At 41.6% G+C, this 15,138-nt stretch overlaps 2 protein-coding genes across 4 annotated transcripts in view; both read right to left on the bottom strand.

The window, feature by feature from the left end:
- The window catches only part of LOC125271244 (polymeric immunoglobulin receptor-like), a 477,349-nt gene that overhangs the window by 193,952 nt on the left and 268,259 nt on the right, over positions 1–15,138 (bottom strand). The gene's annotated exons all lie outside the window — the stretch shown is intronic.
- The window catches only part of LOC125273102, a 32,503-nt gene that overhangs the window by 15,731 nt on the left and 1,634 nt on the right, over positions 1–15,138 (bottom strand). Inside the window, exons 3-6 of the mRNA XM_048198371.1 lie at positions 1,830–1,923; positions 1,678–1,750; positions 1,289–1,334; positions 1,041–1,121 (exon numbers count right to left, since the gene is read on the bottom strand). Of these exons, the coding sequence (XP_048054328.1) occupies positions 1,041–1,121; positions 1,289–1,334; positions 1,678–1,750; positions 1,830–1,923 (294 nt within the window). The remainder of the gene's footprint in view (positions 1–1,040; positions 1,122–1,288; positions 1,335–1,677; positions 1,751–1,829; positions 1,924–15,138) is intronic.

The following is a 15,138-nucleotide window of genomic DNA, read 5'->3' as shown; positions in this document are numbered from 1 at the left end:
ACTGATGTCACATGGACTACTTTGATGATGTTTTTATTACCTTTCTGGACATGGACAGTATACCGTACATACATTTTCAACGGAGGGACAGAAAGCTCTCGGACTAAATCTAAAACATCTTAAACTGTGTTCCGAAGATGAACGGAGGTCTTACAGGTTTGGAACGACATGAGGGCGAGTCATTAATGACATAATTTTCATTTTTGGGTCAACTAACCTTTTAAAGGTGTACAAGACTACAACAAATTAAAAAGAGCAAAAGAAGAACTTTTGAAACTTTTGAAAACAGAATAAGAGATCAAAGACAAACGAAGCAAAACATATTCTTCCTAACAATTTTTTTTTTCTGCCTTTTATTTGAAACATGAACAATACTGATACTTAAGGTTAAAAACATTAATAATCTAAATGAAGTAAGCTTTATACGTGATACAAAGCATAAAGAAAAACACACTTCGGTGATTACACACTTTTACATCAATTCATTAACCATTTACCATTTTTGCCCATCCATCTATAAAATGATCCCAAATGACTTAAGTCACATGTCATCACGGCACTCCTGTCAATCATTCAGGGCTCCGCCCACAAAGAGATGCATAAAGGCTGTAATATATTTGTGTGTTCAAAACATTACAGCCTCTTGTTGTTACGCTGATGAAGAAAGAAAGAAAGAAAGAAAGAGAAAGAAAGAAAGAAAGAAAGAAAGAAAGAAAGAAAGAAAGAAAGAAAGAAAGAAAGAAGTTTAAATAAAAGTTTCAAGAACATTCATGATGAAAGAATAATAGGTTGGGATTTTTTTCTCAGTCTTGTAGGTTTTCTTACTTACTGGAAGATTTTCATACACAGACGAGTTCAGTTCAGGTTTAAAATCATCAAGCTTGATCAGCCTTTATGAATGAAGAGACAAAGTAAAAACAGGACTGTGTTATTTAAATTTCCATATACTTAAAAGACATTTGATATTTTCACACTGACATTGAGGAGCGTTTAATTCTGTTTGAGTAAAAGTGTAGGAAATCCTCAGTTAAAACATTTACCGTTACATTCTCATACACAGGATCACTCAATTCAACATCACAATCTTTGTGTCTGTCATGATGAGGTCTGGAATCAACCATCTGTGCCAAAGAAAGAAAGAAACCGAATAGAGAGAAAATAATATATATAAACAACAATATAAACAACTCATTAAATAAAGTCACAGCTACATTTAAACTTTCACTTTTAGTTACAAATTAATTTACCTGATCAGTAAATTATTGATAAAAAAATAAATTGTTCTCACCTGAGACTCCTGTGTGTCATTTCTCTTTTTCATCCTCCTGATTCTCCTTTAAAGACAATGATTTGACACAATTACAACCAATCTGAACTTATGTGATGTTTAATACACAATTATGATTTTGAACCAATGAGGTTTCTCTAGGACGTGACACTGCCGTTCTGAATGTGATGAAATCTGGTGTATCTTCAGGATTTACTGCAGTAAAGATGTGAGCTTCAGACTTCCTCGTTCAATAACTAACTGAGTAGCTGTCAGTGTGGAAAGAGAGGATGAGAAATTGGAAATTGTGCCTTGGCTCACGTTCATCATGACGTCTCACTGAATTCACAACCTTCTGACTCAGTCACTCATTCACACACACTACATAGTACCACAGACACATATCTTACCAAACCAGCATCATGATGATCACTGCAGCTCCACAAACCACTCCAATGGATATGTATAATATCACCAGATGTCCTACAAAAGAGTAAAACATCTGAACAGATTCATTTTCTTCACTTTAGAAAGAGTAAAGTAAGTATATGAGCTGCTCTACCTTTAACAGTCACAGTTACAGCGTCTGATCTCTGAGATCCATGTTGATTGTGAGCCTGACAGTAGAAGCGTCCACTCTGTAGTGCACTGAAACTCTGTCCAGATCCAACAGCTGAGCTTTCATTCTCCTTAAACCAGCTGAAGTTCAGAGCAGGAGGGTTTGAATCACTGCTGCAGATCAGAGTCACTGAATCTCCTGACACTATTTCATCAGATCCATTTATCAACACTGAGACGTTCCTGGGTGGGTCTAAAAAAAGACAAAAATGAAATCTTTGATTAATCACAATCACCACTTTTTAAAAGAACAAATGAATCTGTACTCACACATGACATTGAGCTGAACAGCAGGAGAGATGTGATTGTGTCCGTGTACAGCACAGCTATATCTGCCTGCATCCTCTCTTCTGACTGACTGCAGCAGGAGTTCATTGTTTCTGTCTCTTCTCTCAGTTAATGGCTGTGAGTTTCTGTACCAGATGAATGTTGCTCTGTCAGTCAGAGTGCAGCTGCTTTTACATGTCAGACGGACTGAATCTCCCTCTGTCACTCTCTCAGGAGACTCCACCTGAAGATCTGAACACAACACACACATTATATCTAGTGCTGCTGTCATACACTGATTATTATTCAACATAATGCACAGTAGAAGAGAGAAACCTCATGAAAGTCACCTGTGACAGAAAGAGTAATTAAGAGTCACTCCTGGATCACCAATCCATTTGTCTTTATCAGTGAAGAATCTGAAATAGTATTCGTGTGAATCATTCAGTGTCACATGACTCAGTCTCATGATGCAGTTCTGCTGTTTATCTCCCAGATACTGAAGCCTCTGACTGTATTCTGTGTCATTAGACAGATCTGGATACTCTCCATTAACTTTTTTCCTGTGTTTTAGTCCAGAAGACTTTCATGATCTGATGTCCAGTAGGGTATGTATAAGTGCAGTTCATTATCACTGATGAGTCCTTTAGTGCACAGATGTGTGAAGGACTGTAACTCACACCCCAATCAGCACTAGAAACCCCTGAAACACAGAATTCATCCTTTTATTCAGCATATGCATAAAAATGCAATCCAGTTTCTCTTGAGTGTTTTTGAAGTGTTGCATTGACTCACCGTGAATCATGAGCAGAAAGATCAGAGGAAGAGGAGGAGCCATTCTGACTGACGTCACCATATCAACACCTACAATAAATGTATAGTGGCTTATTTTTTAATGTTAAAATAATGACATAACACTATATGTGTCAGACTATTCTTCCCTTATGGAATGAAAACATATTTCCATATATGCATGATTTATGATGCAAGTATACTGAAAAATAAATTAAATAATATATTGCATTAATTTAATGTGTTATATATGTTCATATATTGAAAAATATATTTACAATATATTTAAACTGTAAAATGTAATTAGTTGTGTGTACTTAGAAAAAGCATTGCCTTAAATTTCTCAAAGATGTTTTACTAAAAGTTGTAAAATGTCATATTGGGGCAATGATATAGACTGCGCATTTATTTCTACTTATTAAAATGAAACTTGAAGGGATAGTTCACCCAAAAATAAAAATTTGATGTTTATCTGCTTACTCCCAATGTACTCAATCTCTGCTGATGAAGTATACATGTGAGAGATCACTTCCAGCATCAGAGCACGTTTTCAAACCTCACCAACCGGATGCACAAGGCAGTTAGATATAGGCTGCGTTTACACTTGCCGATTAATATGCGATCACCGTGATCTGATCAAGCAGATCAGATCATTAGCTAATCAGGACACAGCGCATTTATATTTGATCACATTAAAGGTGCTACAGAGGATGTTTTCGTCGACTGAGAAACCAAAGTCTGTTAGTGAGTTTTTGAAATAGGTGCATGTGTAAGAACAACCCCCCTCCTTCACAGCTCATTTCGAGGGAACGCCTCCCAAAACTCATGCACGAGTATTGGAACACGAGTGTTTGTTTACCAGTGGCATTCGCTGTGTCGTGTTAGTGGATTCATTATGTCGGACTCACCGCAGGTAACTCATAATCTGCAGTTGTTACACCTGACAAAAACATTGCATTCGGCACCTGTGGAAAGTTACTGGAGCGCGCACGTCTCTCACAAGGAACGTAATGGCAGTGACTGACAAGCCAGAGGGCCAATCCTTTACGCGATGATCGCGTAAACGATTGGCTGATGTTTTTAAGGCCCTACCTCGTGCACATATGATGTATATTAATATTATTCCTTTCAGTGCACCTAATAAATAGTCTTTTATCAGTTAGTAAAGACAGTTTCAAGTAATATTGCAAAAATGTATAAACCAAAACATCCTCTGTAGCACCTTTAAGTGGCCTCTGTATCTGGATAACTGATCAGATTTCTGTTTCCCGCACAATATTTAAAGTAGGCGCGTTTGAAAGGCAGACGTTTCATAGCGTAAAACAACTTTCACTTTAGCCTCTATCAATGCAGTGCACACAGCACAGATTTTTTTTTTATTTATTCCACAAAAGTACAATCGATCACAAATAGAGAGCTTAATCTACCAATTTAAATTTCCCAACATTAATCTTGCATGCATGGTGAAAAAAAATATTTCAATGGATTTCGTGATTGAAAGGAGCGTGCAAGCATTTGTATTGTTTGTGTAATATGTAACGGCAGAATCCGAACACTTTCTATTAAAGAAATAAAAGAACGCACATCACATTAAAGAGCATTATTAGAACTAAACAAGTGTGGGCTATACGACACCAGATAAGAGTAAAGACGAGACAAATTAAACAATGTTGCTTTCAATCACTACTTTACTTTTCGATGCAATCTCCAGTCTTTGATCAAATTATTATTATTATTATTTTTTTTTAATGAAAAAATACTTCCAGAGTAACTGGGTTGATCATGTTAAACAAGTCACATCATCCAGGTTTAAAGGTATTAAGTTAAGCTTGTAATATTGGAAATAAACTGAAACAATAAAAACATACGCAATCACCTCGTTTAGATAATGTAGCACAAATGAAAAATTACACACAATGTATCATCTAAGTCTAAATAAACTGTTTTAAAGATAGACGTTTATTGTAAAGTTCAAAGAAGTTTAATTTCTTGTCAAAACTGTGGCAGTATAGGCAAGTGCTAAGGGCGCAATCTCGCTAGGGGGGCGCCATCTCGCTAGGGGGGCGCCAAAGAGGCCGGATGCGTGGACAGGGGCGGATCTACCGGGGTGACACGGGGTGGCATCTGCCACCCTAAGAAGAAGCTTTGCCACCCCAAAATTATCACAGAATAAAATATGTAAGTAGTGTTTGAAGTACTGCTTTTCAGGAGCGGCGCTTCAATATGATGTCTAAAAAAATTGCTTAACACAAAGTAATGGCAAGAAAACACGTCTTTCAATAAACTGTGCATGATGGTTGCACGCAGCGCGCCCAGTGTGCTTCATTAACAAATGACTCTTATGAATCGGTTCTTTGAGAGTCAAAAACACAGCGCAGCCAAGTTCACTTACGATTTTTTTCCCATATTTGTACGTGAATCGGAAATTACTGCTTCCCGGCTAACTCAGAAGTCCTGTGAGAAATGTAGTCCCATCCGAATATGTCAGATTAATTTTCATAATTTTTTGACGAGTTGATTCAGCGACCGCCCGCAACACTTTCATCATGGATAAAGGTATTTTTGCCATCCGACGAACCAATAACATGAAATCAATACGGAGATCCCGATCACAGAAACTAATAGCAGAGTTTGGGTAAGAATCTAAACGTATTTTAGCTTTTCTCGATTGCTAACACATTATAAGTGATTCAGTTGGCCCAGTTTCCCAAACCATTCGTTCAAAGACACATTTCTCAAAACGTTTAACAATGACAACATTAGGTAGCAAAACTGATGACACACCAGTAAAAAAATCTAAGAGAGAGCTGAATGAATAATTTACAGGGGTTTTAAACTTACACAGTACCAGTAGGCTACTTTAGATGAGGGAAATGTCACGTTGTTCACCCTCAATGTTGTGATTGTTAACTTTCTTTGTAGCCATTTGTTATATGTATTTTTTTGCAGCGCTGAGAAATGATTGCCTAGGGATATAGTCTTGTGTCAGAAGACCAATACACTGCTATAGTACTGTATATACTGTATACTGTAATGAAATTTAGCCAAATGTGCAGAGGATGCTGAATTTACTTTTACTGCAATTGACAGTCTATTGTATTTTGGTGCATATCAAGTTCATACTTATTTTTCTCATGCTTTTCATCTACTGCAAGATCAATTTATAATAGTAAAATGAAAAAGAGGTATTTTTGTTACCGTGTTATATGAATTGATCTCACTAGTGTTCACTGGGCAGTGCAGTAGTCTGTGTATTTGTTATGTTTTGTGTGTCATCTGATGCCAAAGTTTGATTTTGTCAGACAAGAATAAGTTTTTGACTAGAACATTTTATTTTGACCTGGATGTTTGAGGTTTGTACAAGTTGGTGTATAGTTTTGATATTGTGTTTAGCTGTGAGAAAATGTTGAATTGTTTCATGAATTGTGCATTAGCAATCAAGAAAAACAATATGACTGAAAAGTTTGAAAGACAAATTTATGTTGGCTTGTCATAAACCCAACCTAAAGTCTTGTTTAAAAAATGTAAAAACTTTGGTCAGTTAGTCCAGAATATAGATGTCCTGGGTGATTGCCAAAGTGTTGCTAGGTGGTTGCTTGGAGATTCTGGGTGGTTGCTAGGCACTTGCTATGCAGTTGCTGGGGTGTTGCTAGAGTATGTAGTTGATGGGGTGTTCTGGGTGAACACACACAGACATTCCCACCTCTGTTAATAACAGAAACTCAACAATTGTTTTGTTGCTCTTTAACTTGCACTAAAATGTGATTTATACCATTGAAGTAACCTGTGTAATATTAATAAAACTGCTCATCTCCTTTAGTGATACAAGCTCAGACTCATTTAGAAGTATTTCATATAGTGTATTTACTTGGTGCCATGATGGATATTGAAAGTTTGTTATTTATTAATTTCATACAGTATTATAGATACTTTCTGGTAATGCAATGTTTGTGAACACAATTGTGTATGTAAGGCTATAAATCTCCAAAACCTATGCATGAGCGCTTGCTTTGGTGTTGCCACCCCTCATAGACCTCATGCCACCCCTTTGCCACCCTATAAATAATTTTGTAGATTCGCCCCTTTGGATAAATCACAATATAAGGGGGCGCCAAAAAAAATCTTGCCTAGGGCGCCAAAGAGGCTAGGGTCGGCACTGGCTGCGTCCGAAAACTGGAAAATGCTGCCTTTTGAGGACACATTTCAAGGTAGGAAGGCATCAAGGCACATCCGAATTCAATGTTACCTTCACTTCCTGTTTCCTGGGATACCTTCATCTGATTGATTTTTGAAGGAAGCATAGATGTATCTTTAGCTGCCTTTGATATCCCACAATCCGAGGCAGCAAGACAGCTAACTAGGGTTTTGGACGCAGCCACTGTATCAGAGCTTGATTCGTTTTACCATAACCATGTGATCGGTGATGTCTGAAGCTTCCTTTTCGCACACAACCACGTGACCGCTTCGTATTCTGATTCATATAACATAAACCCTTGCTAGATGTGAAGTGTCATTTGCTTTTTAGCAAAAGAATATGTCATTATACGAATAAATATTTACATTTGCAGTTTTGTGCATGTTCAGTTTGTATTTATTCCCAGTTCATACTTATTTATTTTGATAATATATGCCCAAGCTTGCCTATTTCCCCCCCAAAAAATGTATTCACAGACTCATTTATTCAAATTGTATGAGTAAAATGACATGTGAAAGACTTTATGTATAATAATAATTTACATTGTTCTATACGCTTTTCATAGCACAGACTGATTTATTACATGAAACAGTCCGAAAATAGCTCGGTCGTCTGGGACGCAAATGCAGTTTTTTCCACCTTTTGACCACAAGATGACGTTAGTGTGCACCGTGTTGAAAAGCTTCGAGTAATGAACCTTTTTACGATACACTTTGAGGGGAAAGCCTCGGTGCTTCACAAAGCTTCATAGTGGTGTATTATTTTCATTTTTGGGTGAACTAGCCCTTTAACTGAAAAAAAAAACCAAAAACAACAAAAAAAAACAAAAAAACAAAGTAGTTAATAGACATTACTGCAATAGATTACTGCTTTTTAAATAAAGCAACATGCAGCATGTCACCATCAGTGTCTCTTGATCTTCTCCTGGACTGAAGCACAGGCTCTACTCTTCAGCACAATGGTGACTCACAAAACTCAGTAAGAATTTCTGTAGATGTCCGACAGAAATAAAATCAAACTGGTTAGTAATAAGTGAAGCTGGTAATGCTGTTTTTGTCATTCAACCCTCCTCTGCTGAGATTTTGAGAGATCTGTTAGTGTTTAATGTTCTGTTGGGATTTAAAGGGTTTCTGTTGTCTGAGTTCCCTTTCGTGGGAACTATCGACGCTACGTCGAATGACGTGATGGGAACCCTCTGCATTTTGTGTTCGTGAAGCACCTCTGTATCCAACCAATGAGGAAACGTGACGTCAGAGGCGGGTGACGTCACGGACCAGGAAACTATAAAGCATACCCAGAACAAAGAACGCTAGCTTCTGTTGTCTTCAGCAAGCGCTCTCTGTATCTTGTGTGTCTTATTTGGTGTTGTTTGTCTTATCACATATAAATAATCACGATCTCTTTGTCTGAGGACAAGAGTATCTCACACCAATCCATATATTTATATATAAAAAAAGACACGTATTATGGCGAGAAACGGCAGTGAAGTGGGAGTGAGTATGCCCAGGCAGCTCTCGAGGGAGCCGTCTGTGTGCACTGTAAAAACTTGCTCTCAGGACACTGTGCTCCAGTGTTCCCCGCGGATCGGGTCCCGTTTCTGCTGAGGCAGGCCGGAGGCTCCGTTCGTGGGGTTCACAAATGGATCTGACAGAGGGGTTAGAGACGGGCGCCGCCCTTTCTCTGCCTTCACCTGCCAGGTTCAGTGCCGTCTCCCAGGTGGAAGCACGCTCTGCGGTTTCTTCCCCCGGGTTGAGGCACCGACATTCACATGTCCAGCTCTGAGGAGGTGGATATTGTGATATCGATCTGAGGATCGCCACCTCACAGTCACACACATATCGTGTTTCAAAATCACACGTTTATAACAAATCAATCGTGAACAGTTTAATTTTCCCCTGTGCTACACTACAAAGCGAGTAGGGATACACACGATTTATGTGTCGTTTGCTGGGAGTGGAGCGTGCACGTCAGCTCACAACTGACAGTGACAGTGTTCATTCATAAAAATGTCCCGAAGAAAAGTATGCACTAGCGGGAGTTTTGTAGCTCCACTCCTGTTGGCTTTATTCTCGAGGGAATAAAAGTCTAATGCAAAGCTCGGATCTCGCGCTTGCCGAGGCAGCGTGTGGATTGAGTTTTCATTAAAGAATATAGCTCGGATCTCGCGCTTGCCGAGGCAGCGCGTGGATTGGGTTTTCATTAAAGAATATATGGCTCGGATCTCGCGTTGCCGAGGCAGCGGGTAGATTAAGTCTGCAAGAATGAATATACGGCTCGGGTCTTGCGTTTGCCGAGGCTGCGCATGTATCACGTGTCCGTGATTATGCGTGCTTGTGTGTGCGTATGTGTATATATATATTTATATATTAAGGGATCTGAGCAGACGGGAGTTTACCTTTCTCTCTTTCCCTAAAATACGAGCTATAATTCTTTTTTTTTTGTATTCTAAATATATTCAGTCTGTTCAAAAATATATATTTATATAAGAACTGGCTGCATTTAATTTGAGGATTAAATGAAATATTGAATACATTAAATTCTGAGGAATTTAAAAGAAAATAAAGGAGACCCTTCTGCTAACCCTGCCACCCAGTGTGCTTCAGGGCGCAGCGGTCTCCACCGATCCTCCGAGGAGGGCCGGTCATCACTTGATTCAGCTGTTCCTTGCCGGTTCACCGCTTCAGGGTGCCGAGTCAAGTGCTCAAAAAACACAAGAGGCCAGTCTCGAGAGACTGGTTCCCTTTGTAAATAAGGCAGAATGGAAACTTCTCCCAAATATTTCAAAATGGGTGCTGCTTACAATAGAAAAGGGTTACAAATTCGGGTCTCGCCCGCCCCAGTTTAATGGGGTCCTTCCCACAGTGGTGGCCCCTGAGCAGTCTCTGGTAATGGAACAGGAGGTTATGACACTCTTGCAAAAAGGAGCTATAGAAGGGGTTCTCCTCCCAGCAAGCTGTCAGAGTTTTACAACTTATACTTCATTGTTCCAAAGAAGGATGGAGGGTTATCCCACAGATCAGGTTTGAGGACTGGTTTGTTGTGATAGACCTGAAAGTTGGTTACTTTCATGTATCCGTCCATCCATCCTTCTCACAGGAAGTTCCTCAGGTTTGCTTTCAGGGACAAAGCTTACCAATACAGGGTTCTTCCTTTCGGCCTATCATTATCACCCCGCATGTTCATGAAGTGCGTGGATGCAGCGCTGGCTCCATTGAGACTCCAGGGCATCCGCGTGCTGAACTATATCGACGATTGGTTGATATTAGCTCAAACAGAACAGCTGGCAGGTCAACATCAAGATGTTGTTCTGTCGCACATGAAAAAGCTTGGGCTGAGGCTCAATGCCAAAAAGAGTGTGCTGGTTCTGAGTCAGATTGCAAACTATCTAGGAGTAATCTGGGATTCTACCATGATGCAGGCGCGGCTGTCTCCTGCTCGTGTGAATTCCATTCTCGGAGCCGTGAATGGGGTGAAGTTAGGCCAGTCACTCACTGTAAAACAGTTTCAGAGACTGTTGGGTCTGATGGCAGCTGCGTCCAACGTGATTACTATTGGCCTTCTGCACATGAGACCCTTACAGTGGTGACTCAGGACCAAGGGGTTTTCCCTGAGGGGAAATCCTTTTCGCATGATCAAAGTCACGCGCCGATGCCTTCGTGCTCTGGTCATGTGGAAAAAGCTTTGGTTCCTGTCCCAGGACCCGTGTTGGGGGCTTCTCGTTGTCGCGTAATGCTTACGACGGATGCTTCCCTCACGGGCTGGGGGGCGATCATGAGTGGTCGCTCGGCTCAGGGTCTATGGGAGGACCATCAGCTCTCCTGGCACATAAATTGGCTGGAGATGATGGCGGTGTCTCTAGAACTGAAACACTTCCTCCCAGACCTGAGGGGCCACCACGTGTTGGTCCGTACGGACAACACGACGGTGGTCTCTTATGACCAGTCACTCACTGTAAAACAGTTTCAGAGACTGTTGGGTCTTATGGCAGCTGCGTCCAACGTGATTACTATTGGCCTTCTGCACATGAGACCCTTACAGTGGTGGCTCAGGACCAAGGGGTTTTCCCTGAGGGGAAATCCTTTTCGCATGATCAAAGTCACGCGGCGATGCCTTCGTGCTCTGGTCATGTGGAAAAAGCTTTGGTTCCTGTCCCAGGACCGGTGTTGGGGACTTCTCGTCGTCGCGTAATGCTTACGACGGATGCTTCCCTCACGGGCTGGGGGGCGATCATGAGTGGTCGCTCGGCTCAGGGTCTATGGGAGGACCATCAGCTCTCCTGGCACACAAATCGGCTGGAGATGATGGCGGTGTCTCTAGAACTGAAACACTTCCTCCCAGACCTGAGGGGCCACCACGTGTTGGTCCGTACGGACAACACGACTGTGGTCTCTTATGACCAGTCACTCACTGTAAAACAGTTTCAGAGACTGTTGGGTCTTATGGCAGCTGCGTCCAACGTGATAACTTTTGGCCTTCTGCACATGAGACTCTTACAGTGGTGGCTCAGGACCAAGGGGTTTTCTCCGAGGGGAAATCCTTTTCACAAGATCAAGAGTCACGCGGCGATGCCTTCGTGCTCTGGTCATGTGGAAAAAGCCTTGGTTCCTGTCCCAGAACCCATGTTGGGGACTTCTCGTCGTCGTGTAATGCTTACGACGGATGCTTCCCTCATGGGCTGGGGGGCGATCATGAGTGGTCGCTCAGCTCAGGGTCTCTGGGAGGACCATCAGTTCCTGGCACTTAAATCGGCTGGAAATGATGGCGGTATTTCTTGCAGTAAAATACTTCATCCCAGACCTGAGGGCATTAAAATGTGGGAGCAGACGCCCTGTCGAGGCAGGGGCCGAGGCCCGGGGAATGGAGTCTCCACACTGAGGTGTGGAGCTCACTTTGGAAATCTTTGGTCGAGCTGAAATCGACCTATTTGCTTCAGGGGAATCAACCCAGTGTCCACTGTGGTTCTCCCTATCTCATTCAGCACCACTGGGTCTGGATGCCATGGTACAGACGTGGCCGAGGCTGCGTCTGTATGCATTTCCCCGTTCGCTCTGCTCCCGGGAGTTCTGGAGAAAGTACGCCAGGAAGGGGTCAGTCTAATATTGATAGCCCTGTACTGGCCAACCAAAATATGGTTCTCAGACCTAGTGTCACTTCTAGATGGCTCCCTGATGGAGCTTCCTCTCAGGCAGGACCTCCTGTCTGTCTCAAGCGGGCGGCATGATAATTCATCCACGCCCAGAACTATGGAGACTGTGGGCCTGGCCTCTGAGGGGGCCAGGCTCATAGATGTTGCTCTCCCAACTGAGGTTGTGGAGACCATACTCCACTCCAGAGCTCCCTCCACGAGGAAGTGTATGCGGCCATTTCGGCCATACTCCTCTGGGGGATTCCTCGGTAGGTCGAGACCCCCTTTTTTATACGCTTCCTCCGTGGTACTCTGAGGCTGAGGCCTTCAGTACGTACAAGGACTCAGGCCTGGGACTTGGCCGTGGTATTAGAAGGGTTAGCCGAGGCTCCCTTCGAACGACTAGAGGAAGTTTCAGAGAAATTCCTCACCCTTAAAGACCATATTTCTACTGGCTATTTCATCTCTTAAAAGAGTAGGAGATCTTCAAGCACTTTCAGCTGCTTCTTTGTGTTTGGAATTCGCACCTGGAATGGTCAAAGCATTCCTGCACACTAGACCAGGCTATATGCCTAAGGTCCCCACCAACGTCCCAGGTTCCATTGTACTTCAGGCCGTCCATCTTCCTCCATTTACAACTTTGGATCAGGAGAAACTCAATCTGCTCTGCCCAGTGAGGGCTTTAGATGCATATGTCCACAGAGCTGCCCTGTGGGGCAAAAGAGATCAATTGCTTGTGTGTTTTATGGGTCTCATTAGAAAGGAGGTCCAGCATCTAAGCAGAGAATGAGCAAGTGGGTGGTCGAGGCTATCTCACTTGCTTATGAGGCGACCGGACAGCCATCTCCATTAGCTGTCCGTGTTCACTTGACTAGGGGTATGGCGGCCTCAAAGGCCTTAATGTCAGGAATATCCATTAATGACATATGTGGTTCTGCTGGATGGTCATCCCAGCACACATTTATTGGTTTTACAACCTGGATGTAGGCTCCTCTCCGGGGTCCTCAGTTCTGTCTACAAGATAACAGACAGGTACTTGGTGATACGGCGTAGTTGGGATAGCGTTCCCATCACGTCATTCGACGTAGCGTCGATAGTTCCCACGAAAGGGAACGTCTCGGGTTACAGATGTAACCCCTGTTCCCTGAGTAAGGGAACGAGACGCTACGTCACGTTGCCGTACCCCGGCATACCTGTGAGCGTCTTGCTTCAGACATATTCCAGAAGCTAGCGTTCTTTGTTCTGGGTATGCTTTATAGTTTCCTGGTCCGTGACGTCACCCGCCTCTGACGTCACGTTTCCTCATTGGTTGGATACAGAGGTGCTTCACGAACACAAAATGCAGAGGGTTCCCATCACGTCATTCGACGTAGCGTCTCGTTCCCTTACTCAGGGAACAGGGGTTACATCTGTAACCCGAGACGTTTTGTTGGTCACCATCAATGTTGTGCAAGTTACTTCCAAACTGTAATACATTATAGATTACTTGTTACTGCTATTTAAAAGTAATTATTTACCTTACAATATTACTGTCTCAGAATTGTAATGTGTTATATCACTCCTGTATTACTTTTGAGTTACTTTCACCAAAATAACTACAGCTGTAGAAAACGTGTTTTGGGGTTTCATGACCCTTTAACATTCTAAAATGACAAAATGCATAACATTTTACATCCAGTAGAGGGTATATGATGTAGCATAATGACTGTGGGCTATCCAAGCTACTAACAATATAGCTTATAATTGATGGCTCAAGACAATGCAAGAAAGGATGACCCTGGTTGTAAGCTTAAACTTGACATAAACTGTAAACTGTCCCTAAAATCTGATTGGTTGATTGGAATGTTGATCCAGGATCATGCTGCACTGTGCCCTGATCTTTCTCTTTCTTGTCAGTGAAAATTGAGCACTTTCCATTTCAAGATTGAACAGAACAAACCAAAAGAGAAATAAGCTCTAGTTCTTTGCTTAATACACGCATAAATCAATAAAATACTTTATTTATCCAAGAACATGACAGCAACAGTCACTTAGGCACTACAGGAGTTAACTGTTTGTCTTTCCCCGCCCCATTTTTGATTGACAGCACATCATAGACAGCTGAACTCTGACAGAACGATGGCTTTTAATTTCATACTGTGAAACTGTAATGATCCACCTTTGATTTTTGATTCAGTGCACTGCTAGTGTTTAAAGCACATACTCTGGGGTTAGTTGTCACACCTTTATTCTGGTGAATATTTCTTATGACAGCTCATTTTTAAAAGCCACTTTCTGTATAGAGATACATTTTAATATATAAGTCTGTATACAGTTATCTATTGTGTACAAGATTAAAGTGGATTTTTATTGAGGTGTTTGCATCCAACAAAGTACTGCTGGAGAAAACACATTTTTGTGATATTGGTCTTTTGAAACCATAGACACAGCCCTGTGACAACTAGCCCCAACCAATCTCCCATAAATCCCACTTAAGATACTTAAGAATCCCACTTAACACTTAAGATATTTGACAGAAAATTAAGCTCTTACCCGTTTCACCAACACCCGTGATCAGAGACAGCACTACAAATGATCAGGGTGGAACCAGTATTGCTGTTTTCACACTGAATGACACGCGATGAATATATTATATTTTAATTTGAGGTTTTGACACCTCAACTATAGTTCTGATAAAGCAGAAGAAGAGTTTTATCTGACAACACCAGACTAAAGACATACAAGTTAAAATGTGAGAAACTTTAAGTCAATCCATGAAGATGCTCATGTTTTCAAACTTGGTAATATCTATATTCAATCATACAGACAGTGATGACAAGGAACCTGATCTTGAGAGAGAGAGAGAGAGAGAGAGAGAGAATAATAACTTGAATG

This window comes from Megalobrama amblycephala, linkage group LG7 (genome assembly GCF_018812025.1).
Source record: "Megalobrama amblycephala isolate DHTTF-2021 linkage group LG7, ASM1881202v1, whole genome shotgun sequence".
Taxonomy (NCBI): Eukaryota; Metazoa; Chordata; class Actinopteri; order Cypriniformes; family Xenocyprididae; genus Megalobrama; species Megalobrama amblycephala.
This window is presented reverse-complemented; position numbering and strand designations above follow the sequence as displayed.